Source organism: Pantherophis guttatus, chromosome 2 (assembly GCF_059756535.1).
Source record: "Pantherophis guttatus breed Tessera chromosome 2, ASM5975653v1, whole genome shotgun sequence".
Lineage (NCBI taxonomy): Eukaryota > Metazoa > Chordata > Lepidosauria > Squamata > Colubridae > Pantherophis > Pantherophis guttatus.
The window spans coordinates 28,220,514-28,245,177 of record NC_142064.1 but is presented as its reverse complement, the minus strand read 5'-3'; the positions used below and the strand labels follow the sequence as shown (position 1 = coordinate 28,245,177).

Sequence of the window (24,664 nt, the reverse complement as noted above, 5' to 3'; positions counted from 1 at the left end):
TATAGTAGGTATGTAACAAACTAAGTGTTTGTTGTAAGTTACTAGGTATGTAACAAACTTAGTAACAAACTAAGTGTCTTATTGCTAGTCAAGTTAGTTCTTTTCTACAACTTCTGTTTCAATTAGTAGAAATATAGAAATTTCAAATAGTGAAATATTTAATAATACCCTGTTTCCCCCAAAATAAAACATCCCTGATAATAAGCCCAATCAGGCTTTTGAGTGCATGGCAATAAGGCCAAGTGCTTATTTCAGGGTTCAAAAAAATATAAGACAGGGTCTTATTTTCGGGGAAACATGGTAATAAATAATATATACATGACAGAGTTTTTAATCATCAAATAAATATTTTAAAATAAAGTTCATTAAAATAGTATAGTATAGATCTATCAAGATACCGTATTTTTCGGAGTATAAGACGCTCCGGACTATAAGACGTACCTACCTTTTTGGGGGAGGAAAACAAGATATACGCTAGTGCATGGATATGGGAAATAATATGAAATTTTACCAGTTTGGAACTGTTTTAAGTTTTTTTCTTTGCATAGATCGGTATTGTAATCAGAATCAGTAAGTTATTCAGCACGCAATGTTAGATGTAATGCTTTTTTCCCCTCTCTTTATTTTCTTTATTTTTCTTTATTTTCCTTCAAGTAACATTTTAATTAAGTTAGTGAAATACTTTTTAAATTTCAGCTAATTTTTGATTCTAGACAGAAATTTTACAACAAAAGGACAGAAAGAAGAAAACAAAGCTCATAAAACACTCACAATAACTCTGCCTCTGCCTCCCAGTAATTTGCCTTGCAGAAAACAGCCTGCTTTAGTTTCATTTTCAGCCTGATTAGCACAAGAAAAAAAAAATCTGCCTCCCAGCAATTTGCCTGATTGCAGGAGGCCTGCGTGGCAATAGGCAATGGGAATCCCTACAGTCTGAAACAACTGAGGGTTGGGAGTCTAATCCAACCGACAATCAACTGCTTGTACTAATCAGGCTGTGCTGAAACTGAAACGAACTGTTTGCTGCTTGCTGCAAGGAGGTAAATTGCTGGGAGCAGAGGCCAAAGGGTGGGGGTGGGCGAGGCTACATTCAGACTATAAAATGCACCCAGATTTTCATCCTCTTTTTTTGGGGAAAGAAGTGCATCTTATAGTCTGAAAAATACGGTAATTATTCATCTGTCATGATGAGGTTATATAATTACATTCCATTCATCACATGAGTTATGCAAAAAAACCCCGTATCTTTTGATATTGTTCAAAATATATTTCTTCAGATCTAACCAACCATGTGGAACAGTCTTCTACAGAGCTGTAATGCAATTTTCTATTGGTTAAAATTAAGCTATATTATAGATGGGTGAATTGCATTCTCTAACCAGTTCCATGAGCCCTCAGAGATCTAGACAATAAAAGAGAGATAAAAAACATTTTAAAAGGAATACTTAATTCACATTCCATTCACCTTTTAATACAGCTTTTCCAGATCTTTGAAGTATTATTTTGCAAGATGACTTTGGTAACTCTGCACACAATTAAAGCTGAATTCTTTATTTGCTCTTCATTCTGTATTTCTTCAAGATATTGGATAGATATTTATTCCTTTTGACACAGTTGTTAGAAACCAATCCTAGTTTCATTCACCTAGGAAACCCACACAGCACATTAACTTCTGAGCAAACAAGGATAGTAATAAAATAGAATTTTTAATTGGCCAAGTGTGATTGGACACACAAGGAATTTGTCTTGGTGCATATGCTCTCAGTGTACATAAAAAACAAGATACATTTGTCAAGAATCATAAGGTACAACATTTAATGATAGTCATAGGGTACAAGTAAGCAATCAGGAAACAATATCAATATAAATTGTAAGGATACAAGCAACAAAGTTACAGTCATACAGTCATTAAGTGGAAAGAAATGGGTGATGAGATTAATAGTAATGCAGATTTAGTGAATAGTTTCACAATGCTGAGGGAATTATTTGTTTAGCAGGGTGATGGCGTTCGGGATAAAACTGTTCTTGTGTCTAGTAATGATTTTGAAATACCGTCTTTGTTTTTGTTTTGCAACAGACTAACCCAGCTTTCCAGATCTTTTAAAAATCTGCCTAGACTTGTTTAAGTAACTTTGCAAGAGTGCCTAATATTTCGCGAAACCATCTGTTAATAATTACTTTCTACTCCGTTTACCCCCTCCACGTGGAAAAGCCTCTTTCCCCCCGCCCCCGTCGCCCTTTCTCAAGTTTAAACGGATCTAGCGAGGTAATTAAAAACACACAAGCTAAAAATGCAGCAGGAGAGATTGAAAATCAGTGCCTTCTCGTGACCTCTTCCAGCAAACAGGGCAAAAAAAAAAAAAAAAAAAAACCCAGAAAAGAAATATAAAGCAACCAAACGCCGCTCGCGGGAGCGAATGAATGAAGGCGACCCGGTCCGTCCGGGGGAGGGGCGTGGCCAGGATCCGCGTCCGTGCTTGGAATTTCGCCGCAGCGAATGAGAGCGCCGATTGGCCTTCGAGGGTCAGAAAACAGGACGTGGGCGGAGCAAATAGTTATGACGTACCTGGGGGGGAGAGCTACCTCAGTTCAACAATTGGGCGGGCGGGAGGCAGTCGGGTTTCTGGGCACGCGGCGGGTGCGCGCCAAAGGGGGCGGAGTCTGCCTCTTCCCCTGCCCTCCTTCGTTCGTGGTTTCGGGCCCTCCCCCTCCTTAAAGCGCGGCCCATCCTCCCGCGAGCCGCATTAGTGGCGGCGCTTCGGGTGTCAGGCAGCGCCATTGGGCGGAGAAGCTGAGCGCTCGGGCTACCCCGGTTTTTTTTTTTTGTTGTTTCCCTTCCCCGCCCGCCTCGGCTGGCCCTGTGGCTGCTGGAGGCGGCTGAGCTGGGGCTTCTAGCCCGTTTCTCCGCCGCTCTGGTCCCCACCGAGTCTCTCGCTTGAGGGCGGCGCCGCCACCACCTCAGCCCCGAGATGTTTGACAAGACGCGGCTCCCTTATGTGGTGCTGGACGTGGTCTGTGTGGTCCTAGGTATGCCTCGGGTTCCGCAGCGTGGGGGATCCGGGGAGGAAGGGGAGGCGCCTGGGCACCTCAGGGTGAGGCGATGCGCCACCGCTGCGCACTTGTCGGTTTACCCACCCGACGCGCCCCTGTTGTGGCTGCTGGGGGCTGCCCTGGCCGGCTTTTGAGGCAATTCCTCCGCTTCTGTTCCTGCGGTTACCCCCGGGGATCCACGAGGCATATATATATATATATATATATATATATATGTACGTGTTTGGGTGAAGGCAATAAATGGGGAGACGGTCGTCTGAATGAATCTCTGGGACGGGAAAAGGTTTTATCCCCCACGCTCTTATTTTATATGCCTCTACGTACATATGCAGCGAATGTGTATCTGGGGTAGCTCGCTTCCCTCCTGCATGTTGACAGGCTAATCTTTGCCTCGCATCTCTGGCTTTGCCGAAAAAAGCTTGGGGAGGGCGTTGGAAAAGGGTTAATAAATGCAGCATTTTTTCCCCTTCATTTTTTAGGTTTGTCTGCTTCTGCTGTTGTCGCTGCTTTCTTTGCGTTCATCTGTTCATCTGCTTGCTTACTGGCTAGCTTGGCGTCAAATACCCCTCCCCCCCATCTCTCACCTAGATAAACTTGGTCACTGGAATTCTGCTTAAATCAGGGTTTTATTCAAGTTGGCTAATATAACAAATGGCTTGAATGAGTGGTGTACAGAGAAAGAGTTGAGAGAGAGAGAGAGAGAGAGAAACCACAACCAGCTGGTAGATGGAAAAATCACAGCTGCATTTTGTGCTTGCTTCTTCAACCTGGTGCCCCCCAGGTGTATTGGGATCCACATCAAACATCAGGTGAAGTCAATTGCATTTGATGGGTATCAGACGGGAAGATTGATGTACATTTAGCAAACTGAGTTTAGAAAGAAAGCAGTTTCATTTCCTCTCATATGAACATACTTTAATGTAAAGGGATAAATAATTGACAAAGTTGCACACTGATATGCTACAATACAGCCTTTAATGGATTTTTTAATGGGTGACTCTATAGCTTCTTTTAGGGTTAGATTACAAAACATATATATATATACACTGTGCCAGTATTTATTTGTTGACAGCAGTTCTTTTTCATTTTTGCAATATGAAGAATGATCACAATGTAATTAAAATGTGTATTTGGCAAAGTATAAGCTTAATTTTCTCTTACCTTAAACTTTGTTACTGCAAAGCATCTAGTTTTAGATTGACATTTTCTTGAGTGAATGTAATACTGAACTATTAACTTTGGTTGTTGCTAAATATTTGTATTACAGCTAAGGGCAGTGTAGTGATGGTGGACCACCATCCTCTGTTAGACTCATCTAATAGATTTAAAAAAGCCTTGATGGAGATTTATTTCATTTATGCTATTTCAAATCCATTAAATAGAAGATAATTGGATTTTGGACCAACAAAATAATTGCTTTAGAGTAACTGAAAATTTGCTTCTATAGAAAGGATGAGAAAGTCTCATGCTGTATAAGTTTAGCAAAGAATGAATGTTTCTATGAAATCTATTTAAATATAGGATAACAGCTGCAAATAGTAATTTTCTCAACAGCTCTTTAATAGATAATACTTTGTTGGGTGATGTGGTAAATAATTATCTTTAATTAGATAATTAAAGAATCAATTGATCAGTTTTAGTGTGAAACAGTTCTTGAATAGATGAAGAAACATTCTTCTTCCAAGTTAATAACTCTGTATAAAGAAACTGGAATAAAGTTAAAAATATATCTTTAGTATGATGTAATATTTTAAAGATGTCAGCAAGATTATGTTTGTTAGGTGACCATCTCCGTGGTCATGTGGCCGGCATGACTAAATGCCAGAGGCGCAGAGAACGCTGTTACCTTCCCACCAAAGGTGGTCCTGATTTTTCTACTTGCATATTTTACAGGCTTTCCAACTGCTAGGTTGGCAGAAGCTGTCAATATATTTATTATTAAATCTAATATATTTGACCCAAGAGGGAATATTTTAGAAGATATAAACCACTGTTTACGCAGTGTGCACTTTAATAAATTATAGGATCTAAGTTGATGAGAGAACAGCCATGGTTTCCTGTTGCAGTCAGAGCTACAAATATATTGTGAAATCTCAAACACTGAGCATTTTATTATGGCCTAAGCAACAATGAAGTTAAAAGGAATGCATAAAGTTCTGATTTAATGATATTCAAATAATTGCTGGTGATCAGCATCCCAGCACTGATGTTTCTTGGATGAACATACTGAATAACATTGCAGAATTAGTTATGTAATGGCTCAGGAAAAAAAACTCACAGTGTTTTAAAAGTCTTTTCTGCCTTCCCATTTGAAAAATTTTGGAAAGAATAAAGACTTCCAGTGAAATATTTTATTTTGGAGAAATGGATGCAGGTAAGACAGGATAGTCTAATTGTTCCTTACTTCTCCGAAGTTTTTATTAGTTTGCAGTAAGATGTAATAGGATGACATTTATGTAGTGTGTCAGAGCACTAGGACCACTACACCAGAGGACAAATAGTTCTGTACTGTATGACACTAGATGTTAGAGCAACATGCATGGCTGCTGCTAAGCAGCATGGCCATTTGTACCAAAGGAGGAATAATTCAGTATATTATTTGCTTATGTGTTTGTGTATTGTTGCTTATCTAATAGATCTGCTCCCTGACTGAAGTTCAATGCTTCCGTTGTAGATATCTAACTAAATTATACTTTCACGTACGAATATGCCAAATCTGATAATTGTACGAATGAACCAAGTTAGTTTTGGTGGGGGTGAAGGATTCAAGCAAGGTGAAGTGGCAGTGGGTTCTTGCAGATATGTGATTCTTGCAGGTTCTGCATCTGGTTTTGAATGGGGTTGTACTGGGACTCTGTGAAGCCTGGGATTTTCCTGGATTCTCATACCTGTTTGAAAGCAGATGGTAGCTTGCAGACTTGTACACCAGTTGTATTCATTCTTGGACTTGGAGACTCTTTGTATAGTCAGATATATCTTGGTTACCTTGTAGCAATATTGAAATTGCTGTACATGAAGCTCCCTTGAGGATCACTCAGAATGTGCACTTGATCAAAAATTCAAATGCATGAACAGTGATGGGCATACCTAGTCAGCTGGTGCCATCGCGGACTATTGGGGGTGAATCTCTGCCCCCCACAGAGAGGGCTTGCAATCCTGGACACACGGCTGTCTTTAGAAGAGCATATGATGGCCGTGGCCAGGGGGGCTTTTTATCAGGTTCGCCTGATTCGCCAGTTGCAGCCCTTTCTGGACCAGGACGCCTTGCGCACGGTCATTCACGCCCTTGTCACCTCCCGGCTGGACTATTGTAATGCTCTCTACATGGGGCTCCCCTTGAAACTGGTCCAGAATGCGGCCGCGCGGGTGGTTATGGGCGCAACCCGTTGTGCCCATGTGACACCTCTCCTGCGCGAGCTGCACTGGCTCCCAGTGGTCTTCCAGGTGCGATTCAAGGTCTTTAAAGCGCTCCATGGCATAGGACCCGGGTACCTTCGAGACCGACTTCTGCCACCAACAGCCTCCCACCAGCCAGTTCGCTCCCACAGAGAGGGTCTCAGGGTGCCATCAGCCAAGTTATGTCGGCTGGTGACACCCAGGGGGAGGGCCTTCTCTGTGGGAGCCCCTGCCCTGTGGAATGAACTGCCCCCGGAAATGCGTAAGATCTCCGTGTATTTCGCTGTGCCCTCAAGACCCTGCTGTTCCGCCAAGCCGGGCTATCAATGTAATGATTTTTAAATTGGGTGTTTTAAATTTTGGGGGTTTTAAATCTGAGCCGAAATTATTTAATAATTTTAATTATTTTTAACTGATGTCTGTCTTTGTGCTTTTAATAGGCTGTACACCGCCCTGAGTCCTTTGGGAGAAGGGCGGTATAGAAATAAAATTATTTATTTATTTATTTATTTATTTACCTTACTACACCCATGTATGAGACCTGCTCTGGTAGCTGCAGTGGTTATCAATAAGCTTCCAGGTGCAATTGAAGAGTCTGATTATTATCTTTAAAGTCTTAGAAGTCCTAGATATCAGAGCTATCTTATTTCCTGTAGGATTTGTCCATCCTGTTTGATTAACAGAGAAGGCTTGTTTCAACAATGTCATCTAACTTAACGTAGGAAGCAGTCCTCCTCTGGAAGTACCTGCCCTTTGGAACAGCATCTCCCAGTTATTTATAATCCCAACGTATTCCTCTTTAAACAAGATTTAATAATTGGACTCTTCCTCCAAGCCTTGGGTCAGTGAAGGCTAAAGCCCTTTGAAATTGAGGGATGGATGGAGCATTCTTTTTTACTTATTTCCTCTGGGCAATTCTCTTTCCCAATATGAGACAGTTCTTTTTAATTGAGAAGCTACCAAGAGTCATTCTGGAATTGGGCAACCTAAAACTTTGATGCATAAACAAAGAAAACATAGAATGTTAATAAAAGAGCAAAAATAAACTTAGAGGTATAGAGAGTAAGACAAATATTGGATACATTTGAAATTTCCCTAATTTAACCCCTTATCCCAACCTACAGTTTTTTTCACCATGGCTTTAAAATGTCTAGAAATTTTCTATCTCAGTAATGAAAGTTTCATAATTTATGATATATGGATTGCAGAAATAATAAATTGAGGATTTAAAATGAGACGTTCAGGATCATTGTGCGTTGAATATATTTTCCTCAGTTGTAATCTCTTTATAAACTAGATCATCATCTTGACAGATTTTGCTGATTAGATAATTTGATCTGCATTTTTGAGAAGAAAACATAAACCTCATAAGCATTTAGAGTCATAGTTCCTAAATGTAGAACTACAGAACTTCAACTGCAGAAAGGGAATGGGAGATTAGATAGATAGATAATAGATAGATAGATAGATAGATAGATAGATAGATAGATAGATAGATGGATGGATGGATGGATGGATGGATGGATGGATGGATGGATGGATGGATAGATGGATAGATGGATAGATGGATAGATGGATAGATGGATAGATAGAATTTAATAAGAAAATTATAGTATTTATAATTAAAGTTACACCTCTTTTGAGCTTCTGGGTAAGCTTCAGAAAGGATAAATTACATCTGTAATGCAGTGTAAAAAATCTCATGAGACTCTTAAACCAACAATCTTTTTCAGTCTCAGATAGAAAAAAGTCATGCCTGCTTTAATGAAAACCTGATGCAATTTCCAGATTTTTTTGAAGCACATATACCCCCTAAGTATATCTCTTTTCATTGTTCTAAATAATTTTCTTCCTAGTGGATAGAGCAGTTCAAGTATTAGATTTTTCATTTGGCTTTATTCATATTTAATTCCAAAGCTGTGAGTAATTTAAGTTCAATAGCTGTTCAGATTTTTGACCGCTTCCTGTAACTCTAGTACCAAAAATAATGCTAAACTAGAACTGAATCAGTATGGCTCTTAGTTATAAAGTGATTAAAATAGTACATTTGGGGCAAATCATAATTTGTATACTCAAATGTATGCATAATAAATGGTGATTCAGATTGTGAAAAGATTTAGGAAGAGAGAATTGGGAAGCAGCATACTAAATTGTGTCTTTTGTGTGGTTTCTGCTGTTAGGTTCTGTGGGGTTTATTTCATACAAGATCATACAAGTTACAAATGCAGAATTTAATTAAAATTGTCATCATTCATTTTCTTTCATGGCTATTGGAAAAATATGAAGTTACCATTCCGACAAACAGATACTTCAGGAAAGCCAATGTTTCTCAACCAGCAACATTAGATGTATGGATTTCAATTCGCAGAATTCTGCGAGTTAAAGTCCCCATATCTTAATGTTGCTGAAGTTGAGAAAAACTGGATTAGATGAAAATGCTGGAGTATTTTTTTTCTTTTTCAAGTCACTGCTTTGATCCTATGACTTCTACTCTGATGTAATGCAGAATTGACATTTCTCTGTGTTTGTAGGTGAGTAATACAGTATCCCATTCCTCATTGAACGAATGACAACATCATCTTTGTTAATTTATGAATCGTAAGCTTCTGGGATCTTATGTATAAAATTACAAGGCTAAGAAATATGTCAAATTTTTAAAGTTTCACAGGTACAGCTTGTGATAAGACAAGTATAACAAAAAGAAATATAGTAAATAGATATCAGTTTAGTGGATGTCAGCTGCAACAGACAAAATCTGATCATATATTGTATGCTTCTTTCCATGTGTAAATTTATTTGTTATGTATATATGTGCAGTATATGAAAAATACACATGGAAAAAAATACCATCACTGCATGTATAAAATTATTAAAATACGCATCTGTGAGATGCCATACATTGTTTTATGAGTGCTATTTGGATCTGATGGATATTCTGCTTTTCCCCCATTGGTCCATTACATTGAGGGTTTATTGTGTTATGACGAGAACAAGGAAAGTGATTATTTCTCTCTTCTCTTCCTTGGTCAGACAACCTCACTTGGATATTGTGTTCAGTTCTGCACACCACAGTTTAAAAAAGATGTTGATAACCTGGAGCAAGTCCAGAGAAGGACTACCTAGGAATGTTTAGCTTGCAGAAGAGAAAGTTGAGAGGAGGCATAATAGCTATTTCAAGTGGGCTTTCACGTCTTCAGACTTATTCTCACTTGGTCCAGAAGGTAAGACCAGAACTAATGGGACTAAAAGGATGTAATACAAATTAGACATTAGGAAGGATTATTTAAAGAAAGAGCTGTCAATCAATGGAATAAGTTACTGTATGCAGTGATTTTCCCCTTTCTCTGGAGGTTTTGAAAGGCTGGATAGTCCTCTAGTGTAATGAATCCTGCAATTTGCAGAGAGTTGACCTCTTAGGACATTCCAATGATATATTTGATTTATTGCCCAGTGATGCATAATATTTTGCAAGGTTCACAAAGCTGATCATACACTGGCTTTGAAGAGAGTTGTCATTTAGGAGGGATTCTCTTAACAGGTATAAAATCCAGCAGTTCCTCACTTTTTTTTTTTTTGCATTTGCCTTTCAGCGCTAAGAAAATCTACAAGTACTGAGGGCTTAGGCTCTTTGGCTGAAAAGGAAAATCATAGCCGTGTTGCTAGCAGCCGTCTGCTTTCCCACTCTTGTTAAGATTTCAGTGGCTCCATTATTCCTAGGTTCTCTTCTTAACTGAATCATATCAAAACAAAACATGCCTTTAGGGGAAGTGTTGCATTGAATTAAGCAAGAGAACTTCCTTATTGATTGATTAGTGTACCTTGCTTATGGCAGGCAACAAAGAAATCTCTTTACTTTGATAATCTTTATAGGCCCTTTTACAATCTTACATAAATATTTTCCAAGGAGGAATCATGAGACCTATCTCATAATGAAACAAAAAGAGGTACCGGTAAATTGCAAGTTATGGCTTCCTGATTGACAAGCCATCATTTCTCCCTGTTTGGCCATGCACATCTGTAGTGTTCCTGCCAAGAACAACAATGGGCTCTTCCTTTGTTAGTGGAAATTCTTATCTACCCTAAGTAATGATTATTATAGCCATAATTCTCCTTTGTTTGCAAAGGAATAATTAAAGCTTGGGACTAGAAGCGGGAAAGCCCGAGTTCTACTTCTACCTTAGGCAGAAAAGCCAGTTGGGTGACCTTGGGCAAGCCACTCCCTCCTAATCCTAGGAAAACGATGCTGGCAAATCAGTTCTGAAAACTGCATAATCTTGTCTGTGTAATTGCCAGGAATCAAGTCTAATTTGAAGGCGTTCTCTCTCTTTGCTAAATTCCGGGATACAGTAGTCCTCGACTTATGACCGCAATTGAGCCCAAATTTTCATTGCTTAGCAAGGCATCTGTTAAGTGAATCACACCCCATTTTATGACCTTTTTTTTGCCACGGCTGTTAAGTGAATCACTGTAGTTAAATGAATCACCTAGTTGTTAAGCGATTCTGGCTTCTCCCATTGACTTTGCTTGTCAGAAGCTCCCTAGGAAAGTTGGAAATGACAAACTCAGGACCTCAGGACTCTGCAACCATTATAAATACATGCCATTTGCCAAGTAACTGAATTTTGACCACATGACTATGGGAATGCTGCAATGGTCATAAGTGTGAGAACTATCATAAATAACTTTTTTCAGTGCTATTGTAACTTCAGACAGTTGCTAAATAAATGGTTGTAAGTCGAGGATTACCTGTAATCAAATGGTTTTAAGCATTTGTCTAGGTGTTTGAATGTCAGGAATCGTCATGGCTTATAAACACAATTATTTTCTCAGAGAAAGGTAGTTGACCCAATGTGGGCAGCATATTTCAATGCAGCAAAATTTCTACCAACTTAGTTATAGGTAGATAGCATTATCATCAACAGTGGGAAAAATAATCAGTGGATATATAATCATTAACTTCGCAATTATCCCTAGTAATCAAATAAATAACATAGGAATAAAATAGCATATGTTATGATGAGAGCCCTTAATCTTTTCATAGCTGATAAGTAAGGAATTAGTTTCTGGTTAGTGAAGGCCCTCTGGAGGTGACATATGAATAGGTTTGAATGATGGTGAATTATTCCTTAATGGAAGAGATGTTCTTGACTCCGCTTAAGGATGTGTGGGTGGACCCTCTCAAGAAGCCATTGCTGGACTCTACAGTTCTGGACAATTTTCATCTAATCTCCCATCTTCCTTTTTTAGAAGAAGATGGTTGAGAAGGTGATGGCATTAGAACTTCAGAAGATTCTGGATGAAATGGATCATCTGGAGTTCTTTCAGTCCAGCTTTGGCCCAGTGAGCACCAGGCAGCTAACATGCCTAATATTCCTTCTTCCTCCTCCTGTCCCCCCTCCCCAACAATCCTGTTTGGTGAATTGGACTGAAAGAGTGTGACTGCCCCAAGATCACCCAGTCAACTTTCATGCCTCTTAATGTAAGACTAGAACTCAATATCCTGGTTTGTAGCCTGGTGTTTTAAACACTAGAGAAACTGGCTCTCTTCCTTCCTTCAAGTCTGGGACAATCGATGTTGATAAGGAATGAGAGGTCCAGCCTACAATCCCCTTTTTGTGAGGTGCTGCAGAGCTCAGGACTCTCCTTTTTAATATCAAGGTTTAGGTTTAGGTTTAGGTTTATTTGGATTTATATACCGCCCTTCTCCTGAAGGACTTAGGGCAGTGAACAGCCAAAGATAAAACACATACAATATAAAATTTAAAAACAATTTAAAACATTTTAAACAAATTTGGCCCATACTAATTAAAACACCCCCTTTTTAAAAGCAAATTAAAATTAAGCAATTAAAAAGAGTTAGGCCAGCCCAGCTTGTTGGAATAAAAAAGTCTTGAGGGCACGGTGGAAAGTGCGTAAATCCGGGATCCTCCATATCTCTGGGGGGAGCTCGTTCCAAAGGGCAGGTGCCCCCACAGAGAAGGCTCTCCCCCTGGGGGCCGCCAGTAGACAGTTTGACCGACGGCACCCTGAGGAGCCCCTCTCTGTGGGAGCGTACTGGCCGGTGAGAGGCTACCGGTGACAGAAGGCAGAAGGTCTCATAGGTACCCAGGTCCTAAGCCATGGAGCGCTCTAAAGGTGATAACCAATACCTTGAAGCGCACCCGGAAGACCACCGGGAGCCAGTGCAGCTTGCGCAGGAGAGGTGTTACATGGGAGCGCCATGTAGCTCCCATAACTACCCGCGCGGCTGCATTCTGGACCAGTTGGAGCCTCTGGGTGCTCCTCAAGGGGAGCCCCCATGTAGAGAGCATTACAGTAGTCCATCAACATAAAATCACTGGATGAGATACCATCCATATGCTGGTGATACCCAGTTATATATCTCTGTCCTGGTGATGCCTCCTAAGTGATACTGGGGACACTCTTTCACAATGCCTGGAGGCTATGGGAGTCTGGATGGGGAACAATAGGCTTCAATTGAATCCTGGTAAATTGTAGTGACATTGTGGTGTGGATGGGGGCTCCTTTGTATATGGGACTTTTTCATCTTTGGTCTTGGGTGGGGTCTCACTGCTCCAGATAGACCTGGTGCATAATCTGGAGTTCCTCCTGGACTCAGGTGCAAGTTGTAGCAATGTGAGCCTTGCTCAACTCCATGTTTTGCACCAGTTATTCTCCTGGATTGGGAGGCCCTCTCTCAGTCACTCACACTTTGCTATCTGATTTAGGGTCAATCCATTTTTTAAATGTTGAATTTCTCATCTGAGACTCTATATGAATTGGAAAACAATTTATTTGTTAAAAAAGTCATTTTCCATCTGAGAAATAATACCTACAGTTTTTCAGCATTGCAGGATCCAATCTGGGTCTGTTCTGTCTTCAGAGCTTTCGGACTTGTGCTGGAGCCCATCTTCAGGGAACTTCTCTCTTTTTGAAGATGGGCTCCAGCATGAGTCCGAAAGCTTGGAAGACAAAACTTTTGGTCCCGGTGACTGACCCACATTGGAACCTGCAACATTATCCTGGGACATGTATATTCGCCTGTTTGCTCTATTGTTAACTGTAATACAGAATGTCAGTTTGTAAAAATGTTTTGATTTGTGGATTTACTCTTGGTCAGTGTTTCCCAACCTTGGCAAGGTTTAAGACATATGGATTTCAACTCCCAAAATTCCTTAGCCAATAGGAATTCTAGTAATTGAAATCCATGTGAAAAATTCTGCACTAGGTGAATAATTGAGAAGTGGCACACTCTAAATTGCTTTTTGAACGATTTCATCACATTCTGTTGCTTTGATATTGATAGAACCCCCCCCCCTTAAACAGATTTGGGTTATTTTGAATTATTTTTCTGCTGCATTTATATGGAATTCTATTGTTCCCTCTCTTCCACTGTAGCCTCTTTTATTGCTTATGATTTGTTTTTGGTCCATCAGACAACACTTCAAAGCAATAGCTGTGAAATGACCAAGCTACACAAACATGGATCAAGTTCCTATTCAGTAAATGTACTTAGGGTTGGCATTGAGTTGATGGTAGGATCAATCCCCATTTTAGCTAATAAAATAGTGTTAGCAATTAGATTTGGCCTATAGTGTTTGAGAATTGCTGCCAAGTTGGAGAGATAAAATGGAGCTAGATTCATCCATAGTTGATACTTTCTAATGCGGGAAGTTTTATTTTAGCCGTTGTGAGGATATAATTTGATATATTTTTAATAGAGCTGAATCAAGTTGGCATCTTGTCCACAAAGATACTCATTGGTGCTTGCAGATCTGTTTTCTTCTTTTATAGAATAGCTGGCAAATTGTCCTTTACAGTATGTAACAGTGATGGCAAACCTTTTTGGCACCGAGTGCCCAAACCGGAACGCGTACCAAAAACCTGAAGACCAGCTGGTCGGCGCACACATGCACACCGGCCAGCTGGTCTTCGAGTTTCCGGTGCTCTGGTGAGTGTGAAGACCAGCTAGCTGGCATGCATGCGCGCACCGGAAACCAGAAGAGCAGCTGGTGACGGCACACGTGCCCCTAGAGAAAGCTCTGTGTGCCACCTCTGGCATGCGTGCCATAGATTCGCCATCACAGGTGTATAACCTCTTAGCAATATTTTTGGATGCTAATACAGGAATTATACAGCCACCTAGGGCACAGTTTGTTACTGTTTAGTTATTTGTTAAGCCTTATATTGCTTTGACTTCAAAGATAAAAGCTGCTCATTGTCTATATGGCTGGTTTATATTATGTTTGACTTGGTAAATCATTTACACACTTGGGAAGTTCAGAGAATATTTGATATTTTAAGGAAGGGGAAGTACATTCCCCTCCTACAATAGCCATAGGGCTGTACAGTGCTTTGGATTCAATAGCTAATAAATTCATGTTGTAGCATGAATCTGATGCCTGCCTACAACATGACTAATCATGCTATTTCCCTGGATTATGTATTGCCAGGAAAAAAACACAACTGCTTTAACATATTGCTTAAAGGTGTTACACCTTCATGTTCTGAAACAGCTTTTGGAGGTGTCTATGGAGATTCTCAGTCATCCAGGTCATGGTTGTCCCAAAGGTACTTTTTTCAAGAGGGAACTGGACTTTCTCTTGTCTTTCATTAACTATCTAGCTTGAAGAAATTTGCATACTTCTTTATGGAACTTTGAACAAAAGGATTTTGTTGTATTTTTCCTGCCTGTATCTTGATGGTGTAATGTCATTTTTCTTGCATGACTTTTGCTTTGTTTACCATCAACATACTGTATTTCAGAAAGCAAAGCTCTTTTGTTTCTAATTGCAACAGAAAAGGAAACTCTACTGCTAGTGTTTGAAGTCTGTATAGGAAAATATTATTTAGTGTAGCCTAACTTAATGTGGTGTGCTGCAGATGTGTTCTCTGGGGATTATGGAATTTAGAATCCAACACATAACGAAGAGCCCAGGAGAGATGACTGATTGATTGGGGCTGTTTGGTGTTTAATTGACAATAATATTAGCTCTGTTCTTCTGATGGAAATTCATATAAACTATATGCAGATCCTTCTAAACTCCAGTATTGTCAGTTGAGTCCAAGAGTACTTTCCAAGGAAGTACTTTCCATTACCATTAGCCTTTCCATTACCCAAAATGTCTGATTCCACAACTGAAACAAAGCAGTGGAGCAACTGAATATAACTGAATACTGTTATATTCAGTAGGTATGTAGAGAGACTAAGGCAGTGTTTTTCATCCTTGGTGACTTTAAGATGTGTGGAATCCAACTGATGGGGGACTTCTGGTACCCATCTTAAAAGTTACCAAGATTGAAACATACTGGGCTAAGGGAAAGGACATGTTTGCAAATAAATCAATAGTGTTGGCTTGTGGGCCAATAGCCAAGCAGCATCTATCTTTCCTAACCTAGCCAATAGATGAGCCCAGTGGTGTCTCATCCATTAGTATTTCTTTGTTGGCCAATGAAAAATGCTTTCTCCTTTCTCCTTTATTTCACCTCTCCCCCCCCACCCCCATTTCTGTAACAACAATAAAAAGTTACTCTACCAACATTTTTTTTTTCAAAAATATTTTTTATTTTTTCCAACATAACACTTAAAATACATCTCTTTCGAGAGCGAAGTCTCGATCCGGTCATGAATAGGTACAATTGCTTACATTTTAAAAAGGCTCCATTCACAATTTCCCATTATATCTTTTAAAATTCAAAATCAAAACATAGAAAATTTTTTAGTCAAAGCTCTACAGTAAAAGTTCAAAACCTATAAGAACAAGTTTTAATATAAATTCTAACATCATCATCTAAACAAATCTATTATATCAATACAGTTTTAATTTCAAATTAACTCACTCATTTTTATTTCTATTAATCAATCTTAATCATATCTTGTTCTTCTTTACCTTATATCTTTTTCCATCAGTATCCCAAAAGAATTTTTTAACAATATTCTAACCTCTTGTTTATTTATTAATTGTAATTATTTACCTTACAATTTTATCACCACAAATCTTGATTTCAAATTCTATACCACTTTATTCTTATTACACTTTATAAAGCACAGTTCTATCTAATTCTTAGTCTCTTGACCCTTTTCTTAATTCTTAATATCTTAAACTTTATCAATTATCTATTTATCTTTGATTTTATCTCCCTTGTCATCTATTACTCTTTTCATGTTACACAGATTTATCACAAAAATAACAAAGGGAGGTATGGAAGAAAATATGCTGGAAATTAGACTAAACTCTACCAACATTTACAGTAAGCAACTACCAAGCTTTTTATGCTTGTTTGTGTTTGGGCCCTCCTTGAAGTGATGTTTTTTGCTGCCACACTGGGAAAATGGGAGATGGAGTGACTCAAATGCGTCCTCTCCTAAGTGGTAGCCCAGACTACACCATTGTAACAGCAGAGTAAAACAGTAATCATTCGGCTGGGACCATCACTGCTTGAAATGGGAAATTCTTTTTTGAAGAAAGGTTTGACATTACCACTTAGGAAAATTATGGACTGATGTAATGGTAAAGATAGGACACAGCCTCATCCGATTTGTGGGGAAGCTTGATCTTCAAGTTGATCTGCATCCTCATTTGCAAATGACTCCATGTTTCCTTGAGAGTACTGTGCTTGACTGGATGTTTTAAACTATGTAGCATTTTAGTCTTGATAACACCTATAGGTGATCTGAACTACAGCCACAATTATAATATAGATCATGCAGTGAATATCTGTTGGTTCACTACACATGCAAGAAATTATTGAGCAACATTTTAGGTTAACCATCACATTGAGCTATTTTTACAGTGTATAATATTAATTTCAGTGTTTAAAATCTTACTCTGAAGAGAAATATTTTCCTAATGTAAACAAGCTTATGAAAAAATGTGAACTGAACTGACTTTTTTTTGCCAAGGGAAGCACATTTTTCATCTCTGTGGATATGAACATGTTGGCACATTTTCCTGTGGATTTCAGCATTATAATCTGAGGATTTCCTCTGGGCCTCCCCTCCCTTGTACTTCCTTCCTTGAATTTCAGAATTTATCTATAAATTGACGCAGTTTGCTCTTTGGTTAAACAGTTGAAGCTGTGATCACTAGGAGTTGTTGCCTAATGGACCAGATCATTTTTATCTCAGAATGAAACTTTATCTACTTGCCTGTCTGTTGAATATTATCCATGTTCCTCAGATAATTTCCTCCTGCTGTGCCTCAGTTGAGCATTGGCCTTTTCCTCCTCGCTGTTCAGACACTCCTTAACATGGGTACTGCTCACTCCTATTTGCATGGCTGGGTGTCAATCAAACCCTCTGGAGCTGGATACGCCCTGCTTCCTGCTTCCTTCCTCAGTCTTTTCACTCAGCCATTTGCAAGAGCATTAGGGTGTCTATTCTCTGTACTTTATTAATTATTTATCCTTAAGTTTGTGTTATTTTTTCTTTACTTTATTTTTGTTTTGGAATCCTAAACTTTGCCTGCCTTTAATTGGAGAGGCTTGCAGGTTCGTAACGGCGGTTCGGGGCTCCGGCCGCCGTTAGCGGCTTGGCTTTACTGGCGGTTTATTCGATCTCCTTTTTCCCGCCATTTGCCGCTATCTATATTGTCGAGGGACTGCGGAGTTTTTCGGCGCTAATAGCTCCTCTCGGCTGGAGTCCCTGCCGGCTGGCAAACTCCCCTTTCTGTTTTATTCTGTTTTGAGCCGAATTGAGAGCAGCTTCGGTCCAGCCGTAGGCGCTTTGTTTCGCCTGGCTTGCGACTCATTTGTGGATGCCATCGCGGGACGCCATTTTGTGAGCTGTCGGACGCCCGCTGATTCCAGCTGCTTTATTGCCACCACGACCTGGGCTTTGGTTTCCAGGGTCGTTGGTTTGTTGGCAGGTGTGGACGCTGTCCAGACTATACCTGCATCTACCACCCGTCTGGAGAGGAAGTGCCTGGAGCTGTTCAGGGAAGTACTTGCTTTGCCTTATTAAATAATTTAAAAAAAAAAAAAAAAAACCTGTAAACATCCCTGATTAATTACTCTGGTCTAATTCCTTTTGGAGGAAGATTTTTTCCCTGCCTATTAATTGTGGCTTTTTCATAAAAAAAAAAAAAAAAAAAAAAAAGGAAAAAGGAAAAGAAAGAAAATTTAAATATTAATTATCATAAGTTTAATTATTGAAATTCATTCATTGTCTTTTGATTATTAATAAATATTGGATTTTGTGAACGGGTTGGTATTATGGATGATATGGAGGCAGTTGCCCTTTCCTCTGACCTGGACATGAGTCCTTCTCCTTCTCCAGCACCCTCCCCTAAACAGGTCAAGGGGAAGAAGGCTAAATCTTCTAGGCCTGCTAGATCCACCAGGTCTTCTAAGTCTGATAAAGATGCCCAGCGTAGGCACAATGCCCTAGAAAAACAATTTGCCAAAGCAAAACAACAGTTGGAGCCAGTGGCTGAAAATGTAGGCCAGGAAGAGTCTGGTAACCCAGGACTCTCCCTTGATGAAGGTCTCATCTCTAGTGACTTGTGTGTGGATGGTCCTTCCACCTCTCAGGGGCTACCTTCATCTCAGACTAACCAATCTGGTGTCAGGGCTAGGTCAAGGTCCTCTAGTGTTGTTAGCCAATTGTCTCAGGCTTCTCGGCCTGCTCCTGAAGCCACGTTCACCCCCACTGCAGCTGGTCTCCGCCCTGAAGCGGGCCCTGCCTTTGTTCAGCCTGTGGATTTTCAATCATTTTTCACTCAGGCGATGTCCCATATTTTCCAAGTGGGGTTACAGCAGGCCACTGGTGCCTTTCCAACTCCAGTCTGTGTTCCTGCCAATTCATGTCATATGCAGCCTCCTTGTGGACAGCAGCAGTCTGTTTCTTATGGCCTCAGGCCTGATCCTGCCCGGGAGGATGATGTCCTGGAGGACTTTGAGATGTCTGATGATGAGGAGGAGGTCCAGGACAAGCCAGCCTTTCCTGGGCTGTTTAAGCCATCTTTATTTCGTTCTCTGCTACGCAAAGCGAAAGCTGCCACTAATATGGACAACAACACAAATCTGGCCTCTGCCTCTGTCCCTCCTGGCCCAAACAGCAATTTGTTTAATCTGCCTCAACCTGATGATGACTTTGTGCCGTGTCCTGACCTTTTCTGCCAGGTCATTCAAAAGCCATGGGACCACCCCGCTTCGCTTTCTGGCCCAAATTCGTTCGATCGAAAGCTCTACGCTTCGGCTCCTGTGCTGGATGATCTTCTGCAGTTACCTACGATTGATGAACCGGTGGCTAGTCTCACGTCTTCCTCCGTTCTGGTAGGTGAAGCAGGGGATGGCCTCAAGTTTGAAGATAAGCGGGCTGAGATGGCTTTTCGTAAGACGCACCAGGCAACAGCATGGGCCATCCGTGCCTCCACTTCTTCTTCCTTTTTTAACCGGGCATCGCTGGTGTGGTTGCGTCAACTAAGGGAAAGACTTCCACCCGAGGACGCGCGTTTGCAGCAAGATCTGGCTAAACTGATAGCAGCGGCTGAATATTCAGCTGACGCGTCCCTGGACGCCGTAAAATTTGCATCTCGTGCTCTAGCCTCAACGGTCTCCTCACGACGTCTTCTGTGGCTCCGTAACTGGAGAGCTGACGCCAAGTCCAAGTGGCGTCTGACTGCGGCTCCATACAAAGGACCGGCCTTGTTTGGTTCCTCCCTGGATCCCGTTCTGGTCGAGAACCGGGATAAAAAGAAGGTTCTGCCCACCTCTTTTCGACGCCAGGATAGGCGCTACGTGCCTTATAACCGGCAGCCCTTTCGTCAGGAGCAAGGCGCTGGGAGCGCCTCTTATTACAGACCATCTCAGTTCCAGTACCAGCCAGCTTCCGATCGGGCGTCCTTTCGAGACCGTGGGCGCCGACAAGCCAACACCAGACGTCCTTTCAGGTCTTCTTCTTCTGCACGCTACGCCAGAAGGGGCAAGTGACTCACCGTCCCGGGTTCCAATCGGTGGGAAACTCCAGGCCTTTTCCCACCTGTGGCCGCTTACCACCTCAGATGCCTGGATTGTCCAAACTGTCACCAACGGTTTAAGCTTGGAATTCACGTCCATTCCTCGGGACTCTTACATTCATTGTCCTTGGCCGCCCCAACCGGAAAAACGACTTTTGCTATCTCTCGAGATTCAACATCTTTTACAGATACAAGCTATAGAACAGGTTCCTGTGAATCAGCTCCAAACCGGCTTCTACTCAACGCTGTTCCTGGTACCGAAGAGCTCGGGCGAATGGAGAGGCATTTTGAATCTACGACGTCTCAATCAACACATCTTATACCGTCGGTTCAAAATGCATTCCCTCAAGTCTTTGCTCGGTTGCATCCGGCGGGGAGATCTGATGCAATCTGTAGATCTAAAGGAGGCGTACCTGCACGTCCCCATCCACCAGTCGCACAGGAAGTACCTCAGGTTTGCATTTGGAAATCACCACTTTCAGTATCGGGCAATGCCGTTTGGCCTTTCGTCCGCCCCGAGGACTTTTACAAAGTTGTTGGCAGCAGTTGCGGCGTCGCTCAGGGAGGTGCCTGTTCGTCTGGCATGCTACCTCGACGACATTTTGATCCTGTCATCATCAACCGCACTGGCAATTCGAGACCGGGAGTTAGTAGTTCAGACCCTTCAAGACCACGGGTTCACTTTGAACTTCAACAAAAGTCATCTCTCCCCCACGACTCGTATTCTGCATCTTGGAGCAACGATAGATTCGAGTCGGTGCGTTGTCCTCCTGTCTCCCGACAGAAGAGCCAGCATTCAACACCTGGTATCTCACATATTACTGAACCGGACCGTACCTCTTCTGACACTTTCCCAGCTTCTGGGAAAACTAATATCGTGCATAGACATTGTACCTTGGGCACGTTTCCATCTGCGTCGCCTTCAATGGTTCCTGCTACCCTTCCAAAAACAGGGTCGGGCGGAATCTCTCTTCAAAGTGACTGTTCCGGCTCCGGTTCGGCTTTCCCTACGATGGTGGTTGTCTCCGGCTCTCAACAGGGGCTCCCCCTTCCTAGAACCGACAAGGCTAGTTCTAACCACGGACGCGAGTCTGCGAGGATGGGGGGCACATCTCAACTCCCAGCTAGCCCAAGGAGTCTGGTCGTCAACAGAAAAACTGCACAATATAAATTGGCTAGAGCTCAGAGCGGTCAGGTTCGCTCTGCTACACTTCAAACATCTTGTGTATCGCCAAGACCTGTTGATCCTGACAGACAATGTGGCCACCAAGGCCCACATCAACAAGCAAGGGGGGACCCGCTCTTGGACTCTGATGCAGGAGGCGGAGAGACTTCTGTCGTGGGCGGAGCTTCATCTCCTATCAATCAGGGCCGAACATATCTCCGGGGCTGTGAATCGGGAAGCAGATTGGCTAAGCAGGGATCAGATAGATCACGCCGAGTGGCGTCTGGACCCCGGACTGTTCCAGGACCTGGCGACGAGGTTCGGCCTGCCGGTGGTAGACCTGTTTGCGACAGCCCTCAACACCCAATTGCCGAGGTTCTTTTCCCGTTACCCGTCGCCAGCGGCGGAGGGCTTGGATGCTCTTCGGAGTCCATGGCCCCGGGGGCTCCTTTATGCCTTTCCTCCACTACCTATCATCTCCAAGGTGATCCGAAAAGTAATTCAGGAACGGGCGAATCTACTGCTAGTGGCGCCATATTGGCCTCGTCGAGAGTGGTTCGCCGACCTCAGGAACCTGTCAATCGAACCACCGTGGAGGCTTCCACCCGACAAGGTCGTCCTGACTCAAGGGGCCATACGCCACCCGGAACCAGAATGGCTCCGATTAGCCGTGTGGCATTTGAGCGCATAAAGCTGTTCAAGGACCATTTATCGGAAGATGTCATTTCCATCATTCAGGCCGCTAGGCGGCCCTCGACAGTTCGCATTTATGACGCTTCCTGGACTGCATTTGCGAACTGGTGTAGTTCAAATCACGTTGACCCTACGACGGCAACTGTTCCGGACATTCTACGTTTTTTACATGGGGGGTTTTCTAAAGGACTAGCCGCTGCTACCCTTCGTCGTCAGGTGGCGGCTCTGGCCACTGTCCTGTCTGGAGATAATCGTGTTCCCTTGGCGCAGGATCCCAGGATCCGTTCCTTTCTACAGGGAGTCACCAATCTGCGGCCCCCGCCAATTCATCGCTACCCTACATGGGACCTTACATTAGTGTTACAGACATTGACTGCTCCACCGTTTGAACCTCTTTCTTCAATCAGCCTGCGCTATTTGTCTTTAAAGATGGCATTTTTGTTGGCAATTACTTCGGCTCGCAGAGTATCCGAAATTGCGGCCTTGTCTATGAGGAGTGATCTCTGTATCTTCTATCCTGACCGGGTGGTCCTGCGACTTGACCCAGCCTTTATTCCTAAAGTGAACACACGTTTTCATAGGGCCCAAGAAATTATTTTGCCAAACTTCTGTCCGGATCCTCGCCATCCTTCTGAAAGGCGCTGGCATACCTTAGATGTCCGGAGGGCATTAAGACGATATCTTAAGAGGACTGCCCCTTTCCGCAGGACTGAGGCGTTATTGGTGTCTTTTCTTCCCTCTTCCTTGGGTCAGAAGGTATCCTCGCCTACAGTAGGCAGGTGGCTTAAAGCCTGTATCGCCAGGGCATATGAGTTACGGGAGGCTCCTGTCCCGGGGGGGATCCTTCCCCATTCTACCCGTAGCGCCGCCACCTCCGCGGCTTGGGCTACCCAGGCATCGGTAGATGATATCTGCCGGGCGGCCACCTGGTCTTCCCTTTCTTCCTTTGTAAGTCACTATCGGTTAGATAGGTTTGCCTCTGCTGATGCTGCCTTTGGCAGGAGAGTTTTGCAGTCTGTAATTTCTCCCCAAGGCCAGCCTTCAGCTTGACTCCCTCCCCCTCTTCTTGAACTTGGGTATGTCCCATGTTAAGGAGTGTCTGAACAGCGAGGAGGAAAATGGTCGTTGCTTACCTGAACGACCCTTTTGTCCTCGCTGTGAAGACACTCCGTCCCTCCCTTTTTTGCCAACGGGTCTGGCCTTGGTGGAGGTCTCTTCTTGTTCTCCCTCTGTAGCTGTTCTGTTCCTGTCCTGTAATCTGAGGATTCTTCTGCGTGTTCGTCCTGATGCCTTTGGCCAACGTGTCTTCGTGAAAAGACTGAGGAAGGAAGCAGGAAGCAGGGCGTATCCAGCTCCAGAGGGTTTGATTGACACCCAGCCATGCAAATAGGAGTGAGCAGTACCCATGTTAAGGAGTGTCTTCACAGCGAGGACAAAAGGGTCGTTCAGGTAAGCAACGACCATTTCCTGTCCCTTTCAAGAATTGTGCCACAATAACAGTTTTGTCTTTTTTTAAAAAGATCATATAAAATAAGATTAGAGAAAAACTGAAGAGGATTTAGTGTAAGGTTTCTAGATGGCTGATAAGGTCATCTGGATCTCTGCAAAATTCTATCAACAAAATGTTGACTGCTTTGTTTTTAGAAAGTTGAACTGGAAACATAGGGAATGTTTGACTTCCCACTTATAAACTACTGATTTGTAAAGTTTTGGTCAGACAGCAGTTCTGATCCTCTGGTTTAGTATCTTTTCAGAGAATAAATCTAGAAGTTCTACCTTCTAGATTTAACTGAATGAGCCATCTAGTTCAGCATTTGTGACTGATATTACCCAGATGCAGACAGTCCATAGACTTTTCTAGATTCTTCAAATGAAGTTTTTCTTCACCTGCCTGGTGATCTCTGTTGCAGATTTCAAGGGTTAAATTCTGAGTTTCAGACTTGTTGACTGATTATATAAACAAATAATGCCAATGTGATAGTTTTGGCCTATACTGCTGAGAAGAAATATGTTCTTACTAGTGTTTCCCAATCCATCCCACATTTCTGTTACTCTTTAGATTTATATAAAGTTATAATATTTTTAAAAATGATGTCTGGAGTATTTTGACATTCAAAGAAAATGTAAGTATTCTTAAAAAACATTTTAAACATTAATTTCCTTGACAAATGCTTTCCAAGTGATCTTGTAACCATTGGATGGCTGGAAGGGCAAATGTGAATAAGAATACTCCTTTGCCAGATGATCTTCATTTCTGGAACCTCATGTGGCCTTTTTTAAAAAAATATTAAAACTATTTCACATTTGTCCTTCCTAGTTTTTCCCCCAGTACGTATTACTAAAATGTCCAAGTTACAATGATTTGTAGGACTAAATAATCTTCAGTTAGCTTCCATTTCTA

General features: G+C 41.9%; 1 protein-coding gene across 4 annotated transcripts in view; it reads left to right on the top strand.

The window, feature by feature from the left end:
- The first annotated feature begins 2,586 nt into the window (after window positions 1-2,586).
- The window catches only part of PLPP1 (phospholipid phosphatase 1), an 81,157-nt gene continuing 59,079 nt past the window's right edge, over window positions 2,587-24,664 (top strand). For 2 of the 4 annotated variants that reach the window (XM_034440881.3, XM_034440880.3), the window contains exon 1: window positions 2,587-3,027. In XM_034440881.3, coding sequence (XP_034296772.2) covers window positions 2,970-3,027 — 58 coding nt within the window. In that variant the 5' untranslated portion in view covers window positions 2,587-2,969. Of the gene's footprint in view, window positions 3,028-5,400; window positions 5,426-24,664 lie in introns of those variants that run through there. The other 2 variants (XM_034440883.3, XM_034440882.3) reach the window with 2 other exon arrangements.